This window comes from Tachysurus vachellii, chromosome 15 (genome assembly GCF_030014155.1).
Source record: "Tachysurus vachellii isolate PV-2020 chromosome 15, HZAU_Pvac_v1, whole genome shotgun sequence".
In the NCBI taxonomy this organism is placed as follows: Eukaryota; Metazoa; Chordata; class Actinopteri; order Siluriformes; family Bagridae; genus Tachysurus; species Tachysurus vachellii.
In genome coordinates this window covers 7,435,272-7,455,374 of record NC_083474.1, presented here as the reverse complement: position 1 = coordinate 7,455,374, position 20,103 = coordinate 7,435,272, and the positions used below count along the sequence as shown (strand labels likewise).

At 36.3% G+C, this 20,103-nt stretch overlaps 3 protein-coding genes across 3 annotated transcripts; all 3 read right to left on the bottom strand.

The window, feature by feature from the left end:
- Positions 1-5: 5 nt before the first annotated feature.
- Positions 6-3,642, bottom strand: pih1d2 (PIH1 domain containing 2). Its single transcript, XM_060888725.1, has 5 exons — positions 3,217-3,642; positions 2,069-2,189; positions 966-1,232; positions 548-819; positions 6-302 (listed from the first exon to the last, which is right to left on the bottom strand). Exons 1-5 carry the CDS (start codon positions 3,397-3,399, stop codon positions 168-170), a joined length of 978 nt encoding a protein of 325 aa, XP_060744708.1. The 5' UTR covers positions 3,400-3,642; the 3' UTR covers positions 6-167.
- Positions 3,643-6,817: 3,175 nt separating this feature from the next.
- On the bottom strand, positions 6,818-14,173 carry tmprss5 (transmembrane serine protease 5). Its single transcript, XM_060888896.1, has 13 exons — positions 14,067-14,173; positions 12,997-13,158; positions 11,585-11,656; positions 11,369-11,479; positions 10,773-10,908; positions 9,437-9,550; positions 9,302-9,345; positions 9,050-9,212; positions 8,750-8,934; positions 7,501-7,599; positions 7,162-7,304; positions 6,919-7,071; positions 6,818-6,826 (listed from the first exon to the last, which is right to left on the bottom strand). Exons 2-13 carry the CDS (start codon positions 13,142-13,144, stop codon positions 6,818-6,820), a joined length of 1,377 nt encoding a protein of 458 aa, XP_060744879.1. The 5' UTR covers positions 13,145-13,158; positions 14,067-14,173.
- A 1,544-nt stretch (positions 14,174-15,717) lies between these two features.
- Positions 15,718-19,466, bottom strand: LOC132858516 (odorant receptor 131-2-like). The gene is made up of 2 exons (XM_060888895.1): positions 18,550-19,466; positions 15,718-15,769 (listed from the first exon to the last, which is right to left on the bottom strand). The coding sequence occupies exons 1-2, from the start codon at positions 19,464-19,466 to the stop codon at positions 15,718-15,720; spliced, it is 969 nt and encodes a 322-aa protein (XP_060744878.1).
- Positions 19,467-20,103: the final 637 nt, after the last annotated feature.

The following is a 20,103-nucleotide window of genomic DNA, read 5'->3' as shown; positions in this document are numbered from 1 at the left end:
AGTACGTCAAGATGCAAAATGTACTCTTTAATGAACATTTAATGAACATGTCATAAAAATGAGAGTAACAGGACACAACAAAGTAAATAAATAGATTATTAAAATCATGGAGCTGAAAAGAAGTGTTTGCGGTAGATGACGGTTTGTTGCGTAGCAAAGTGCTGAATTTACAGCACAGCTGCCCTCACAGTCAGTATGTGTTTCTTCTTGTTGAATGTTGCATGGCACGTTTCCTCTTTCACTTTCTCAGGGAACAGCAGATGAAGAAAATACATCTTCTCCACTTCCAGCCGTATGTCATCCTAAATATGTTTATTGTTGTTTTTAATATGATGCAATGTCCAGGAATCAGTTTAGACTCTGTTATCACTTATATTAAAATAGCTGTAAACATTTTTTCCCCCAAAGTAATTGAATTTGCTTAATTTATTTTTACAATTCTAGTCATAAAATCATTTAAGCAATTGGAGTTGCTTTAGATAAAGCTGCCCAGTTGCTTTATCAACTGCACAAATTGCACAGTAAAACTAAATGTAGTGTGACTCACCTGGCTGATGATGAGCTGGCACTGGGAGACAGAGATTATTCCAGGTAGTTCTACACGCAGTTTTATCTTCCTGACTGAGTCACTGGTCGTCGGGCAAACCGTCATCTGATGTTTCGGCTGCTGAAGCTGCACAAATTCAGTGCTGGAGATTACTTCAATCAGACCTGGCTTGACCTTGTCTTTGTTCTCCTGCCCCAGATTCAGCTGAATGTTGGACTCTTCTTTCGCTTCTCCTGTTTGTAGTGAGCAGATTTGCTGAAGCAGTGACTGGGCTGTGGAAAGAAATTTTAGTCATAGGCTTAAAAAAAATTCTTAGTGACTAAAAAAACCCAGTGATCAAAGAAGAACACAATATAAAGACATCTTTATATATCTCGTCTTCTTTATATATCATTTGTCTTCAACTGTGAAAATTTACCTGGTTTATCTGGTTTACTTTCAGCATTATCCTGGTTTGGTGTCCTAGATTTGGTCTGATTTAATGACATTAGCTGGTGTTTCATATCCTGTACAGTGCCCATTAGTTTAACCTGCATGACAGTGAAGTGATCTGACAAGCTCAGTTTATGCTGCTTCTGGATAAAGCTTAGAGCCAGGAGATGTATCTGCTTCATTTCGTCTGGGTTTTTCTCTGCTCTGTTAAGAACCTCTGGGTTGAAGGCCACCTCCACTATATGGTAATTCTCTGTTAAACAAACAGAATGAGTTATTCTGTGTGTGTGTGTGTGTGTGTGTGTGTGTGTGTGTGTGTGTGTGTGTGTGTGTGTGTGAGTGAGAGAGATGTACTGTACTTGATTTTACACTTTGTTTAGTTGGTTTAGTTTTTTCTGCAGATGTTTTTTTCTACTCTTTTATTTATCCTTAATAAATAGCTAATTCATTTTAACTTTTGTCTGATTTCAGCTAAGTCCATCATATGTTGCTGTGAAATCTTTTTAAACTGTAATATCAATTGAGACAAGAGCGTCTGCTAAAAGGATACATTAACATGAGGTGGGGAGAAGTGGGCAGGACTGTAATCATTCCAGATTCATATACTGACCCACATTTTTATTCTGAGTAAAATAAGATTGTTTTTCTGTTTTTGCATATCGATGAATGATAACTCGTTAGCGTACTCGGATGTTAAAATGCATGTCTGCTATGCAAAATAGAGTGGAAATAATAGTCAGAATTTAGAATCGATGACAGGCATATGATAATTACTTTAGATAGTTATCTATTTAATGCTATTAATATTAAAATAAATATTATTTAGGAGGTGTGAATTGAGATCACATCCCTCCGCTCTCCCATCACATTAGAACATTAGAATAATTCATTTGTTTATACTTATTACATTGTCCGATAAGTCGAATGCCACTGTGTTGTGAAAAACAGCACAATGTGTTTTTTATTAATACAATTTTAAAAAATATGTCAGCGTGTATAAATATGCATGGAACTGGTGGGACTTTTGATTTTATTTTACTATTTTATACGTCATTAATAAAAACACAATGGAAGAACAGGTGTGTGTACCTTGGCTTTCAGAAAAGGTCTCCAGTTTTCCGATCCAAACAGGAACAGGGTTAGAGATAGAGGTCGGTGCTGGTACTCGCTTCCATCCACACACGATCACATACAGTATTCCATCATGTGGCTTAGAGAAAGCATCATACAAACTTTAGATATAGACGTTATCCGCCGTAGATTCAATTCAATTTCATTTGTATCGCGCTTTTTACAACCGACATTGTCTCAATGCAGCTTTACAGAACTGTCATGGAAGTTTTGAGGTTTGAGAGATTTAAAGTATAAAGTATCACACTGGTAGACACAGGCAAGAGTAAAAAAGGTTTCACAGTTTATTGTGCTCATCTGCGCAGCAGGACACGACACTCCGTATATAGCATGAAAGATGAAGGGCCACCATCATTGATTACATCAAGGTTTTAAAAAAAAGTGACATGACATACGGCTAAGTATGGTGACCCATACTCAGAATTTGTTCTATGCGTTTAACCCATCCATCCAAAGTGCACACACACACCGTGAACACACACCCGGAGCAGTTGGGGGTTCGGTGCCTTGCTCAAGGGCACCTCAGTCATGGCCGGCCCGAGACTCGAACCCACAACCTTAGGGTTAGGAGTCAGACTCTCTAACCATTAGGCCTAGAAGATTTACTGGAAGTTGTTTATGCCTAATTCCAGACAACTCGTCTCCAGTCCCTACTGCCCCTGTCATGATCTTAAGAAAACCACGGATGACAATGTCAGTCTCTAGTTACTACAGATACAAGGTAAAAGCATAGAAGGACTTATAAACATCTTCAGATTAGAAATTTCCACCACATAACAAACATAAAACAAAAGGTTAATACAAAGAGTAATCTAACACAAAAAATTCAAGATTAATATTAGATATATTTAAACGTGTTTGTTTTTATCCCCAATGAGCAAGTCTGAGGTGACTGTGGTGACTGTGGTGAGGAGGAAAAACTCCCTTAGATGAAAAAGGAAGAAACCTTGAGAGGAACCAGACTCAAAGGGGAACCTCATCCTCATATGGGTGACACTGGAGGGTGTGATTATAAATATACAGTCTGATAAATGTTGTACTGATGAGGAGGTTGTTGTTCTTAAAGACCCTAGATGTTTTTACCGACCATATATACAGTTGTTTACCTGTACAGATGCACGGAGGCAGATTTTCGGCTCAGGGGATGAAAAATATTCTGTAGCGTTTCTCATCTGGCGCTCGATAAAAGTCTTGTATTCATCAGGATTACTGTTAGCCATATCATCCAGCATGGACCAAAACTGGTTCACATAGTTAAGCGCTGCGTTCTGACTTAAAGAAATGTCCATGTTTTAACACGTTATAACTAATTTAGTTAGCTAGCTAAATAAGTGTTAACTAAATACTCTACTCTACTAGTCTACTCTCTTTGCTCGCTAGTACTGCTAACTTGTAAGTTGTTTTGAAACGTTGTATGACTACAACTTACTTTGGTTGCAATTTCATTTTCATTTACTTTTGCAACTAAGCTATATTATATTATGTAAACTTTACCGGACCGACCAGCAGCACCAAACAAGCTCGAGTTAGAATCATGCGTTTCCATAGAAACGAGTCCTAAGCTAACGGCTAAATCTCAAATAGAACCCTACTTACTATACTGGTGCACTTTGTAGTATAGGAATTCTCATTACGCCCTCCGTAGTGCACTATTTTATTATAGTGCACTACGTACGCAATTTGAGAGTCAGCCGAATTTCTATTGACGTCTAATGACGTCCAATGTGGGGCGTGTTTTTGTTTCTGACGGTGACGTCATTCACAGGCAAATAGAAGCAGCTTGGACATTGACCTTACCATTACACTGTTATTTATTTATTTATTTTTAAAATAAATTATAAAGGATCATAACATCAGTCAGAGTTGTACTGAATAAACAAAAATGAAATACAGAAACAAGAATATATAAATTTAAAAAGGGCAAAATATTACACCATTAATTAAACTCGACAAAAATGTGTAAATGCTTACAGATAAATACATTTCATTCACTTTTTTTTTCATTTCCACATTTCACACCTTTTATTACTTAAACATATCGATGTATTTAAACATCGCTATGTTTCATTTCTGCTTTTAAAAACAAGAACAAGGGCTTTTACCAATTTACATTTAAGAATACTACATTAATGTCAATGTCAATGTCAATTTTATTTCTATAGCACAACTACACACAACACCAGTTGACCAGTGTGCTTTACATCAATGCAAAAAAACAATAAAATATCAATAATAGATAAAAAACATAGAAGAACACAAGCACACCATATAGTACAATAAAATTGTAAATAAAAGTAAAATAGTAAAATAAAATTTCATCATATGCTGATTCAAAAAGGTATGTTTTTAACATAACTTTAAAAACCGATGTGGAAGGAGAAAATCTAATGCTAACAGGCAACGCATTCCACAGTCTGGGAGCAGCTACTGAAAAGGCACAATCTTACTGAAACTGAAACTTAATTGCTTTAAATTAATTGCTTAACATAAAGTTAAATGAAATAGCAAGTTAATTAAGAAATATTCCTTATGATAAAAGTTGTCAAAGGAGAAAAAAGCCAAATAAAATTTCTTTGATTTTCTTAGTGATTAAGTATTTATGAGGAGGTTTTCTAAATTTTACTCCACAACAAGTCATAAATAAAACCATTCCAATCTGAAATAATAGTAGGGCTGGAGACGATATCCCTTTAAAACAGAGCCCGAACAGTGTGATTATTGTTTTTTATTGGGAAATGGGAGAAATAATTCGAACCAATTTCAGCATCATCAGGAGACTTAGGGCAGGTATTTTTAAGAAGTATCTTTAGACCAGAGGAAATAGCATCCATAACCACAGCATAGTCTTTAGGAGAAGCTGGAATACTACATTTAGACAGAAATTCAAAACAGTTGCCAAAAGGTTGCCATTACACTGTGTTAAAGAGTAAATAAAAACCAGCGCAATTGCACATATTCTGTTTGGGAAGGCAACAAAAAAAAAGGCAAGACAAAATGATTAATCTTGTAATACAACCAGATGTTTGGTCGATTTTGAAGTCATGTTGATTGTTTGCACAGCAGATGAAATTTGGAGCCATAATTTGTGCCAAAGAGACAGTAAGAGCCAATGCAGGAGCACTAGATACAGTGCACTCTCATTAGGAACAGGCCAACATGCCAAAAGTGCAACACCACAAAAAAACCTAACAAACCCAGCCCAAAGTGGCTAACAAACTCTAAGAGTGAAAATTATTTTTTGTAAATGTCCACTTTTTTTTAGGAACAATTGTCAGTCATATCTAAGATTATGGCATGATGGTGTGTTATGAGCAGAGCCGATCTGCCCTATACGCTCACTACGCAAGTTGCGTAGGCCCCCGCAAATTATGCAAGGCCCCGCCTCCTCCTGCCTCATTTTACAGCGTGTGTTAATGTTTACTGTGTAGATGACAATATGAAGCGGATCAATCTGGCCATGAAAAGAGAAAAAAGAAATGAGAGTGAAATGCGAGAACAGCAATCAGGTAAACTTGTGTTCTCTTCAATTTTGATGTCAGCAAGAGCAAATAACAGTAAAGTTAAGTTGATGTGATTCTGTCTCTAGTCTCTATCTGACTAGCTAAATTAGCTGTGCAGTTCTGCAAGTGCAAGTGTGAATGTGTGGCAAATGGTTTACATGGCTCATGGGTCAGGTAGGAGGGCCCCTTAGCAGAATTTTGCTTAGGGCCCCAGGGAGGTCAGGATCGGCTCTGGGTATGAGTATTTCATACACTTCTGATCTCCCAGGAATTGCATAGGCAAACATCAAGGACAGAGATTATTTGATTGTTTTAGAGTCTATCGAGTTTCAATGAGTCTGTATCCATGATAGCCTCAGATTCTTCTTCTTGGCTGATGGTTCAATTCAAGGTTCAATATGTTGGGTATTCTCGGATGATTTTATTCTCACCACAGGTGCTTATTACATTTGTTTCCGATATCTCACCAGCAAAATTTTTCAACTTGCAGACCCTTTGCTCACAGGATGTTTTTTGTTTTCTGTACCAATCTGTGTAAACTGGTGTTAGTGAAAATCACAGAAGATCATCAGTTCCTGAAATACTCAAACCAGCTCATCTGGCAAAAATAACCATGCCAAAGTTAAAGTCACATGGATTAATTAAACTAGCCATTTCTAGCGATTGATGTGAAAATTAACTTAAGTTCTTGACCTGTATCTATTTGGTTCATTGCACTGTGCTCCTGCCACATGACTGGTTGATTAGAGAACTGCATTGTGTATGATATGTGTACAGTCATTCCTAATAAAATTGACTATGGATGTAAATTTGGGTTGTTTTCCATTCCTAACATGTGGATGATAGAATTTAGAAAATGGAATACAACCAACCGCTATAGGACTATAGAGACATTTAGATTGATAGTCTTTGAAGTGTAGGACAACCTAAAATAAACAAATAACTAAATAAACACAGATGCCATATACAAAATTAAAAACCAGCAGAAAAATCAATGGAGAGATTGGAAACAGCTCAGGACTTATATCAGACCTCTCGTGGTCTGACTGTGAATTCGTCCTGATGGTTATAACATTGTAGTGGTGATCATATTGCAAAATAATAATAATAATAATAATAATAATAATAATAATAATACAATTGTCAAAAATATCTTGAACATGCAACTCAGATTATGTTCTTTTACAGTAGATTTTCAGTCAGTTTCTTAAGAAGTCTGCATAGAGGGGAAAAAAGCAAATAAATCAAGACAAAGCATTTTACAAAGGTGACCAGTAACTACCTTCTTTGTTCATTACTGCCACATACCTCTATTGTCTCATAAATCCAGCCTAAAAACTCAGCCACCTTTGTGTATACACCAGGGTGATTAGGCTCTGCACAGCCTGTTCCCCAACTAACAACTCCAACCAACCTCCAAACGTTATCATCCTGGCAAACCAGTGGACCTCCGCTGTCTCCCTGTGGGAAAGAAGAAAATTGTTACCATCTTCCTTTTGGAAAGAAGTGTTTTGAGCAGATTGTTGAAGTCTGATCAGATCAAAACTTTACCTGACATGCATCAATATTACCCTCTGTGTGTCCAGCACAGAGCATCCGTGGAGTGATCTCTCCGTTATACATACAAGAGCTATTGCATTTCTTTGTGCTAATCAAGGGCACTTGAGCTTCTTTCAGTGTATCAGGAATATGAACTGTACAGAGCAAAATAAACTGATATTTGTTTATCTGCTTCATTCAACCTGCCTCCATGTAGACTTGCTGCTATCTTACATCTATCTATGTAAGATTGTTAGTATTTTTGCATTAAATGTTCTATTAAATACATTTCTATATATATTTCATTAATACATCGAGTTTATATACTGTATAGTGTATGGATACTCTTACCCTCATCAGGCTGTGTGTATCCCCAACCAGAAATCCAACACAGTGTTCCTCCTGGTAGTTCATGGTTATACTGTGGTAGGCATACTGGCCTTATGGTGTCTGTATTTAAATCAAATATGTGCAATAGTCCATTACAATTTATTTTTAGATGAAGGATGAAACAACTACATTTACAGTGCATTCCTTAATATTGGCACCCTTTATACAACTAAATACATAAGACAACTGCAAAAACAATGAATGATTCTATGAGCATAAAAGAGGCTAAATATATTTATTTTTCCACAATAAATATTTTTTCCCACAAAACACTGGTTTCAAAATAACCATTGACCCTATAGAAAATATTTGGTAAAGCCTTCATTTATGTCAGTGGGTTGCCATATGCTAACACATATCAAATGTCATTTATGTTAAGACTAATCTGTTCCTATACTTTTGCTCGCCTAAAAATTGTGTGTTCTAATACCAAAAGGTGCAATTTTTCTTTACAGTTACCTATTTGATGTCTGGTTGTTAGTATATCATATATTTCTTTTGTATTGGCTATTCCCAATGGTTGTGTAAGTTCACTTGACTTGAAAATATTGCTTTGTCCATTTTAACAACAAATGCAGTCTTTACTGGCGAAACCCAGAACTCAGACCAAAAGTATGTAGAGATAAATTGATAAGCAGAGATAATTGCACAGAAAACAAAATGTATATTTGAATAGTTTAAAGGCTGTATGAATCTGACAATGAAGTATTGGAAAAATTGAATGTGCACAAAACAGGCATATAAATAAAATTTTTTTATAGGGTGCCAATACTTCTGAGTTTGAATGCATATTTAATACATGTCTTCTTTGTGCTATTATTAGGGAAGCGACTAACAAGTATTTTGATAATATTTAATCTATTGATCTTTTGTTGATCGATTTATTAGTTGAATTGTTTTTATAATATTTTAAAATTCTAAACTAGACAAATTCGAAATGAGAATGAGAAACCAATCATTTAAGACCATGTCATTTTCAACACACTTAGTTGACATATAAATTCCTCGATGTTTCCTCACAGGACAGAAAAGATGATTCAGGCAGATTTCGTTGTAATGAAGTGTTGTAGCACATGGTATCATTCTTTATACCACAATCCATCTAATAAATAATGAAACCTTTTTATTATAGATTGTTGCAGCCCTAGCGATCAAATGAGATTGATATAAAAAGTGCGTAAGAGGAATTGCTCATGTGAGCTACAGTCACCTGAAAAATTCAAAGGATTCCTCAACTTCACCAATGCAATATCACTGTCATGACTCCTGTGATTGTAATTCTTATTGTAGATAATTTTTTCCACAGTGTAGCCCATATACTGAGCCAATTTAGCTGCGTTACGAGTCACAATCCCAGCGTAAACCACCCAACTGGAAACCTGATGCAGCCTGTAGCTTAAAGTGAGAAAAATAATCAGAAAGAATGCAGCAGATGCATATTAGCAAATCAAATTAAGGCAAGATTTGATTTGATTAAATTGCTAATGTAGTTTATATTGAGGGATCTTACGTGGACACACAGTGAGCAGCTGTAATAATCCACTGGCTTGTTATTATGGATCCTCCACAGGTATGACGATTGCTGTAGTAGAGACTCACTTGCCATGGCCATCTGCCTAGTGTAGCATCTATACCACCAATTATCCTGGGCACTTTTGCCCTGGTGCCACAATCTACTTGAGTAAATAAAACATTTTTGTTGCTTCATCGGAATATCTCATAATGCTCTTCTGGCTGTAGATCAATTTAAATGAGGTATTACCAAAACATTTCAAAGCTATAATTTTCCCTGTGCTGCAGCTTCCCCTAAAAGCAAAAAAAAAAGGTTATCTTTTTAGATTTTAAGTGTTTCACAATGTCTAATGATGTGTCATAGTTTGTAGGCAAAAATAAGTACCTGTATTGCCATAAATGTTCCAATTTGCTTCGATGTTCTGAGGTAATTTGAACAAAACCATCTGTGTAGCTTTGCACGATGTCCGTCAAATTCACACCTTTATGTTTGGTTAATCTACAAACACCGATCATTTTGGTCAACAACAATTTTACAGTAAATAAAAAAAGTCAACAGTTTTTGAGTTTCAACTTCAATTTATTAAACTCAAATGTGTTTATTTGGTTTTAGTAGCTTTGTAACAGGTAAAAGCCCAATCTGATAATGTCACTTGGTTTCTAAGAGATTTTTCCTGTTGTTTGAGGGTGTTTTATTTAAGATTCTTGTTTGAATGTTTGTAGACAAAGTATTTCGTTTCATTCCTTCCTTTTGTTCTACTGTGTTTAAAATTCTCTCACTCACTCATTTTCTACCGCTTATCCGAACTACCTCGGGTCACGGGGAGCCTGTGCCTGTCTCAGGCATCATTGGGCATCAAGGCAGGATACACCCTGGACGGAGTGCCAACCCATCGCAGGGCACACACACTCTCATTCACTCACGCAATCACACACTACGGACAATTTTCCAGAGATGCCAATCAACCTACCATGCATGTCTTTGGACCGGGGAGGAAACCGGAGTACCCGGAGGAAACCCCCGAGGCACGGGGAGAACATGCAAACTCCACACACAAAAGGCTGAGGCGGGAATCGACCCCCAACCCTGGAGGTGTGAGGCGAACGTGCTAACCACTAAGCCACCGTGCCCCCCGTGTTTAAAATTATTTAGGGAAATTTTGTTGGAAAGTAATTTCAGTGTTCAGTGGGCTTTGAGACATGCAAAGTTTCCACATGTTTTACATACCCTTTGCAACATTACACCAGAGATCACAAAAGTACCAAAAACAATGGCGCCAATGCTGCAATCTTATTGTCATTTGTACATTGGTTTCTGTGCACCAGTTTGCTTCCTGGGGTTCATCATTGTTTAAAAAATATTGTCACCTAGGACTCCGTTTCCCATTAGCCACCACCATTGCATCATATGTTCTCCTTCGGTTATTTATACCCTGTTGTTTCTACTCTTGTATAAGTCTCAGTCACAGCAGACTATAATACTGTAATATCTCATGATGCACTTTCATCTTGTCTCATGAGAATGTTGTTCCTCAACTGTTGTCACTGCCTTTTTAAGGTTAAACTGTATTCCTCAATTAGCTTATGTGGATGTATTTAATAGAGCTGTAAAAGCCCATAGAAGGCAGGCACTTGATAAGCGAAAGTTGCTGATAGCTGGGTGTGTGTGTGTGTGTGTGTGTGTGTGTGTGTGTGTGATGGAGCTGTCAGCGTCCTCCCACCTCAGATGACCCAGCTGTCGACAGATAAGAGTGCCTAATGAAGAGTTCCAGCGTTCGTAGCACACAGGTAGCCATGTTTGCAGTTTCTCCAGCTGGATCTCTAGCAAAGAGTTGTCAGCACTGATTCTGTAAAACACTGAGCCCTTTTCAGTCAAAACCTTTCAAAGCACTGGCCAGCATTGTGAAGATTATACACAAATTTGCCCAAAACATGTTCACTGGTGTCAATTCGGTACAAAAAAATGATTGGGACTAGGATAAGAGAAACATCTGTGAAAAATGCTAAACATTAATCGTTTTATGAACAACGATGTAACACTATTAAGGAATTATACATAGAGTTACTTACAATAGAAATATATATATATATTTTTTATAGTAATAACTCTAAGTAATAACGGTTGAAGGCTTATCTGGGGCTACCGCACGATAACAGTCTGGCATGTTTTCTTTAGTTTATACCATTATCGTGACTATTGTCCACGATTAAAATATTTAATTTATTAATAAATAAAACATTTAAACATTTTGCATTTAATCTTTTATAGTTAGCGTTATACTGTGGAACACCCAAGAGACAAGTTAGTTAAACATACCTTTCCTGGGGTCAGTCACAGGGCTGTCATCTGATATATTACAGAATGAAGTCTCCTTGGTGTCCTCTAACACTGTAGGACTATTTGAGATAGGCTTTAAGAGCAATTTGACTATACAGAAATAGACAAATATAATACGGTAAATGTCCATGTTCGAATCATATAATCATAAGGTACCTGTCTATGGTAAACGCAAGAGAGTAAATAAAGTCTTACCTATGAACCATACACTTATGGTAATACCTCCAAGTAGTCCTAGAGCACAAAGAGCTGCCAAAACTCGAATCGCTTTTTGAATAGAAACTTTAGTAAAAACCAAAGATGAGAATGGAAACACAGAAATGTTCATAACATACAACTGGTCTATTTATGCACATGTGTTTTATAATATACAGTACTGTGCAAAAGTTTTAGACAGGTGTGAAGAAATGCTGTAAAGTAAATATGCTTTAAAAAAAATCTATATTTTAAATGTTTTTTTTATCAATTTGCAAAATGCAAAGTGAGTAAACAGAAGAAAAATGTACATCGAATCAATATTTGGTGTGACTACCCTTTGGCTTTAAAGCAGCATCAATCTTGAAGAAGCAGAAAGAAATGGGAGTGTGCATGGAGCATAGACACAATAGTTGTGAAAGGAAACTTAAGGCAGCAGATGAAAGACACATCACCTGTGACATCAGAAAATGTCCAGCAGTGCCACCAGCAAAGAATTGTCAGAAACCAGTTGGTCACAGGAACATCTATGTAATGTCTGGAGAAGTCTGAACAGAAGTGGTCTTTATGGAAGGATTGCAGCCAATAAGCCATACCTCTGACTTGGAAACAAAACTAAGTGACTCAACTTTGCACAGAACATTAGGAACTGGGGTGCAGAAAAGTGGCAGCTGATATTTGGCTTTAGCAGGAGGCAGGAAGTTCACTAAAGGGCTAGACAGCGGTACAATAATGAGTGAAACAGTGAAGCATGGTGAAGGTTCCTTGCAGGTTTGAGGATGCATTTCTGCAAATAGCGTTAAAGAATTGTTCAGGATTAATGGTGTCCTCAATGCTGAGAAATACAGGCAGATATTTAACCATCATATAAAACCATCATGGAGGGTTCTGATTGGCCCCAAATTTATTCTGCAGCAGAAGAACAACCCCAAATATATAGCAAATGTCATTAAGAACTACCTTCAACATACAGAAGAACAAGCAGTCCTGGAAGTGATGATATAGCACCACAGAGCCTTGATCACAAAATCACTGAGTCTGTCTGGGATCACATGAAGAGACAAAATAATTTGAGGCATACTACATCCACAGAAGATCTGTGGTTAGTTCTCCAAGATGTTTGGAACACCCTACCTGACAAGTTCCTCGCAAGTGTACCTTTAAGATCTGATTTCCCTTCTGTTCATTTACTTTCCATTTTGTTAAGTGATAAAAATAAACTATTACATCTATTTTTGAAAGCATTCTTACTTTACAGCATTTTTCACACCTGCCTAAATCTTGTGCCCAACACAATCCAGTGCTGTATATATAACCCGTTAGTAGATTTAAAGATGTAACAATAAAATAACCTTAATTATGTGATATGTTTACGTTAGCGTATGTTTGTTAGTTATGTGCAATGCAGTCACCTGGGTGTGAAGACTGTAGCTCCCTGAACCAGGAACTATACCGGTCTTCATTTCTGCTCATTCTCTCAGCCTGGAAAGGATGCGTGACCACTACAGGGTTCCCAATTACCTCTATAGCCCTTCCTCCAAGACTCTTCTGGTCAGTCATAATCACAACACGACCTCATAATGTAATGTTTTTAATTAATATACATTATTGTAATTATTGTCAATGTAAAATAATTCATTCATTCATTCATTTTCTACCACTTATCCGAACTACCTCGGATCACTGGGAGCCTGTGCCTATCTCAGGCGTCATCGGGCATCAAGGCAGGATACACCCTGGATGGAGTGCCAACCCATGGCAGGGCACACACACACTCTCATTCACTCACTCAATCACACACTACGGACAATTTTCCAGAGATGCCAATCAACCTACCATGCATGTCTTTGGACCGGGGGAGGAAACCGGAGTACCCGGAGGAAACCCCCGAGGCACGGGGAGAACATGCAAACTCCACACACAAGGCGGAGGCGGGTGATCGAACCCCCAACCCGGGAGGTGTGAGGCGAATGTGCTAACCACTAAGCCACCGTGCCCCCTGTAAAATAATTGTGCTGCCATTTCTACTACCAGGTAACATACCACTGTTTTGCTCTTCCCAATACCCAACCTCTAATTCTCTACTCACTAGGCAAAGTTAAATATAAAGTGTGATCTTTAACTATGACAGTAGTCTTTTTTTTACATCATTAGTGTTAAAAAGGTTTACTAATGTTATACATGCTTCTGGCACTATACCAATACTCTGTATGACCTTGTATAAATATGTCGAGATCTGATATACGTTCGCTTGAACAACAGATATTGAAAGGAACTTATGAACAAGTGCATATCTATAGTAAATATAAACCAATAATTTTAAGAACTAAAATGATATTAAAATCACATTCGAATAAAGTTAAATAATAAATACAGGCAATTAGAAAATAAATAAGAAAATAAATGTCCTTTTATGTACATATTACATATAACTATAAATAAACATCAGAATCATTTTAAAAGGATAAGCATAAAATCTCACCATGTTTTTTGCCTGGATTTGTGGGAAAAGTACCAAGCGTGGTTCTAGCAGCTCCTGCTCTTCTTCACCTTTGCATTTACATCACTGCCACATTCTCCTGCTGCCCGGTGCATGGCCATTTAGGAGAATGCAACTCAGGATTTTGGTTTTAAAAAGAAATAATGAGGTCAGCAATGGAGCAAAGAATGAGCCTGTTGTTTAATGTAGGGGTCATATGGCCCTCGGCTGAATGGATGAATAACTTCTTTGTACTGCAAAACATCTCCAAAGATATTTTCTTGTCACTGACATGACAGAGTTTGGTTAGTAACACTGCCTAGTACTTGTGCCAACAGTGTTCACTTTAAAGTAGCGCTGATTATCTGATGATTCACAGCCTTAGTGAAAACCTTTAATTAGAAAATGTTGAAAAGCTGAGAGTAGTCTTTCAATTTCAACACATACGCACACATAGACCCTTCACCATTCGGCAGTGCGCACCTGCTTTTGCAACTGAGAACACTATAAACATTTATTAGGCAACGATTGTTAAAGAAAGACCTTTTTAATAAAATATTATTTGAATCATAAATGTCCAGTATCTGTCATAAGTTTATGCAAACACAATGCAATCCTTAAACCTTTTGTTATAAATTTGACATGAGCCTTAATATATTGATATGTATATTTATATACAAATATAAATTAAGAGTTCATTAGTATTTACCACCTTAAACACAGTGCCTTTTGGTGCTTAAGTATTTATTATAAAATATTATTAGATTTTGTAGAGTTTGTTGTAAGCGAATTATATGTCATGAATCAGTGGCTGGAAGGTTAAAAGAAAATACATCCAGCCTTCAGATGTTATGAAGTTTTCCATTTCTCTTGTCCCTGATTCTCAGCTATCATCTGTCCTTTGATAAGACTTTTTAAAAAAAAAAAAAAAAAAAAAACACCTGTAAAATTTTAAATTGTATTTTTTTATTTAAAATGTATTCTGAAATACTTAAAAAAAATTAATAAATAGGTGTGAAAAATTCAGTCTCTGACCTATATTACCATCAATGTACCTCTCCAGTTATTAATCTTAAACTTATAAAAATCAGCATATAATGACAGATTAGTTCCCATTGTGACATGCTGTCCTCCACTAAATAATAAATAAATAAATAAATAAATAAATAAATAAATAAATAAATAGAGACACTGTCCATAATAATAAACTGTCCAGCATTCTGCACAGAGAGCCCAGAATGGTCAAAGTGACCTGTCTGGTTGTGTTTATCAGTTTGCTCAGTCTGCTGGCATCTCCTGTGTGGCATGTCCTTGCAAATGATGCTACTGCCAATGCTAAAGTGCACTGCTGCATAAAAGATGGTGCCCAGTGCAGGCTAAACTGAGGTCTGATTGTCAGGTAGTCAGTAATACAAATGTTGTGGTGATGTCCACATGCATCATCATCTTAAGCTAATAGGCATTAACATTGTCATGCTATTTGACTAGTTATTATTATTTATTTTGGTGAGCGACTCTACAATCTGACAAAAACTGAACGTGCCTATAGATACTTCTTATTATACACTTAAAATCAGAAGTTAACAGTCTGCTTAATTGACCAAGTAGGACTAATCCAAGTTCACAGAATTTCCAATATCAGTATGTTTTGCTGTCATAATGCTGTCATTGTGGCTTTAGGTTTATGTTTATTGATGATGTAAACCATGGTGCATTCATGGACACTGAAAGTTCAGCAATAGTGAATTTCTCTATTTGCAGAATAGAAAGCATATTAAAAGTCTTTGTGTGCTTCCTTTTCCAAAATTGCAAAGCAACCTTGGATATGAAAACAGCATGGTGTAAATAAAAATTATATTTAAACTGGTATTCAATTTCTTAATACGCAAAAAAAAAAACCACAAGAAGCAGCATTTAACTTCTTAATAACTTCAAGAGAGAATCGGAGAGGGAAAAAAGTTGCTGTTAGGGGAATGAATGTTTAAAGCTGCTATAATGTGACCTGTTCTACAATATATGGGTTAAAATATTATAATACATATTTATATAGAATAAGAATTCTATAATTTATGTATAATTTATACAACATTAGCTCTGTATATAATACAATTGACTAATTTATAATTCCAATCATAATGTTCTCTCAGGGTCAATCTCTGAAAAGCCTTTTATTCATATGCATTTAATTTGTGTCATGTACCATGTAGGTGATTAAGAGTGTTTCTCATATTTTGTTAATTCAACCAATTAACAAAAAGCATTGAATGAATGATTTTGTGTAAACAATGTAATGGCTTATTAGTCACCAAATATATCTTATGATGAAATAATTAATGACCATATTATGGTCATTAATGAGCCACATTGGGCTTCTAGGTAAACTGTTAAATACACATGGGTGGTCTAATCACAGGAGCCATGGTAAAACTACATAACAGTTTTTCGATGTGTACAAACAAAGAAACATCATATCTGTTTGTTTGAAGGGCCACATTATTTAATATGCCACTCATTTTTCCATATCATTCAGATACACTCCTTGTTGGTTCTAAATTGGACAACCTTTGATCCTTTATTATCATAATTTACTCATTCACTCACTCATTTTCTACCGCTTATGCAAACTACGTCGGGTCACGGGGAGCCTGTGACTATCTCAGGCCTATCTCAGGCGTCATCGGGCATCAAGGCATCAAGATGCCAATCAACCTACCATGCATGTCTTTGGACCGGGGGAGGAAACCGGAGTACCCGGAGGAAACCCCCGAGGCATGGGGAGAACATGCAAACTCCACACACACAAGGCGGTGGCCGGAATCGAACCCCCAACCCTGGAGGTGTGAGGCGAACGTGCTAACCACTAAGCCACCGTGCCCCCCTATCCTAATTTAATGTGTTGTATATTTTCACACCACATTAAATAGTGTTCCTTGTATGTGCTACAAATGGCAGGGTTGGGAACATCAGGATGTTGTATGAGTGCATGAAGTGAAGTTTGTATAAGGAGCAGTTCATGAGTCATATTAAGCCAATGATAATTTGAAGACTAAAACATAACATGGTGTCAGAAGTCAGAAGAAGGGTTTAGTAGTGTAAGTAGAGTAAACATCTTCACTTGAACTCATCCATGCTGAAGCAGTCTGCAAAATAGATAGTACACTATCTAGAGATAAGTGATGTAAGATGTAAGTAAAGAGAAAATAGTTAGAAGAATTCATGGAAATTAACCGCTAGCCACTAGATGTAATACTGTTTACAAATTTATCCCAGTCACCTTCCCATTATCTGATGACTGGGATATAATGCAGCCAGCCACTCCATTGTCAACAACCTGACTGAACATTCATCAAAACACTCAATTCCACAATCCCTTCAGATCTGCTCCTTATGAAATTATAATACAAATATGAAAATATTATTTATAAAAGGCAAAAAAAATTAAAAGGTTTTCAGCCTACACATGAATAATTCAACTCTTATTTTAGCCTTCGCTGTTTTAGACGTAGCCTGCACCTTTTGATTGAAGTACTGTAAGTCTGGCAGACCATAAAAGACCAAAAGTTCAGTGCATTATAGGTAATGGTATTTAATAATCAATGCGAACGTTCACAGAGCCAATAAAGTGTGGATAGGAGTGATGTGGTCATATCTTCTGGTTCTAGTAAATAATGAAAGAAAGCTGCAGCATTCTATACTAACTGGAGCTTGTTTATGTACCGACTGGAACATACAGACAGTAATGCATAATAATAAACTAATTTAGAGGTAACAACCTCACAAACTTGTTTTTCTCCATCATGTGGCTTTATTTTTCTTATCTTAACAATATTTCTGAGATGAAACAAGGCTATCCTAGTAATATTTAATGAATGGAGTAATAAAGTGCACATGAAACAGAAAGGCTACACAAAGATGTTACTGTATGCAATCAGAAAGCTTACTTCTAGGTGCATGTGGACCTATTACAAGTACTTCTGTCTTGTCAGAATTTTGTCTGTTGCCTCTCATCTATCTTTGCTCAAGCAAACATTTACATTTTACATTTATTCTAACAGTTAAGAGTCATTTATCTGTGCCATCAGCATTCAATGATAATATAGTGTAATATATAATAATATAGATAATATATATAATTTTAAAACCCATCAAATGATAAGACATACGATTTACACACACCGACAGACAAATGTTTCCCACCTATACTTTAACAGTGAAATGACATTCAAACCATACCACATTTCCACCATAAGCCTAAAACACAATGAAAAATATATATTTAGCCAAGTATATCCCAATTTATTCTATATAATGCAAATAGGAATTGTTATTTTATCAGAATCATTATTAAGGCACCTATTTTCAGCACACGATTTAGAAATCACAGACAATAATCACTTATATAAATAATTATGTCCAGTGTTGTTTTTAAATAGATCTTATTTTCTTTTGTTTGATTTCAAGCAATCGTGAGAACAGGCCGTCTGTGCCACACATGGCATAATGTTTTAAAACATTAAAAAACTTTTCATCTCTGAGACCATATATCAATGGACTAAGACAACGTGGTGCAATCATAAAAACAATAAACACAGAATATTTTATATTCCGAAGGATCTGGTTTTCAACCTTCCAGTATGCCATTTCTATGTATGGGTTTAAAAACTGCATTATGCACAGAAACAACTGAAATGCATGAAGCAGCACAGTTTTGAGACTCTTATTGGTTGATTTCCTCTTTTCAGAGGAAGCAGCTCGGGCTGCAATCATTATCTTGATGTAGGTGAAGACAATGATAAGGATCAAAAAAAGGAAAAGGATGGCAAAAAGAACAGAACGCCCATGTGCCTGCCATGCATCCCCTAACATTAGCTCCACAACACACACTGCATAAGAGTACTGTGCTGCACTTGGGACAGATGCCCAATATCCAATCAAGGTAAACAATGGAATTATAGAACTGATACCCCATATGATAAGAAGTCCATATAATCTAGTCCTGCCTGTGGAGATGTCAGCATGTCTCAAAGGCATGCATATAGCGACATAGCGTTCCAGACACATAGCTGCCAAAGTGAACGGGGTACAGGAGGAAAGAAAAGTCAAAAATGTACAAACAATACTGCAAGGAATTATGTGCATGGCATAATGATAGAAAGTTCCAACCACTAGCAAGTCAGTGAACAGCATAAGAGCAGAGTCCACAAATAAGGTTTGTGCAAACAAAACGTACCGAGTTTCTTCCCTAAAAACATCCTTTTTCAGAAATGTGAATATCATCAAGCAGTTTATACAGAGGAAAATCCCAACCAGGACCTGCAACAAGAGAACTTTTTCATTCAAAGGCTTTGAAAAATTAAATAACAAATTATCGCTTGAGTTACTGTATGCTCCTGTGCCCTGCATGTCTGTAAAATAATAATTTACATTAATAAATACAGTAATAAAATACAAACTAAACAAATAAAAAAAATCAAAAAACAAAAAAACAAAAAAAAACAAAAAATGTGAGGTAAAGCTGCACCATACAATAGCAAAAATACACTTGTGTGTGTGTGTGTGTGTGTGTGGGGAGGGAATAAACAGTCTACTAAAGGACATAAAGTATTCCAGTGTGTGCAAAGCAACATGTCCATGGTAATGTCTTTCGGGTATTTATACTGTTCTAGTGATGAGGACAAAACAATGGATGTATTAGATGTAACCATAATTAGAGACCTACCAATGTTGATGCTGTTAGTATTAATATTTAATGATGTTTTTTTTTTTTTTATGCTGAACTTATTTTAAATGTTTAATGCATGTTTTTCTTCTCATTATCAACATATTGGGCGTAATCATTCAGTCATGAGTTTACAAACAGTAACCATTTAAAACAAATGATGAGGTGAAAAACTACGAGGTAATCAGAGCTTAATTCATTGTCCTCAAGCAAATCCACTATTAACATTTTTCATTTTAGATTTCATTCATGAAAGATGCAAAGGTGTCCGAAGAGTTCATTTCAGGACATCCTTAAATAATTGGAGGGGCAGTGAGACCT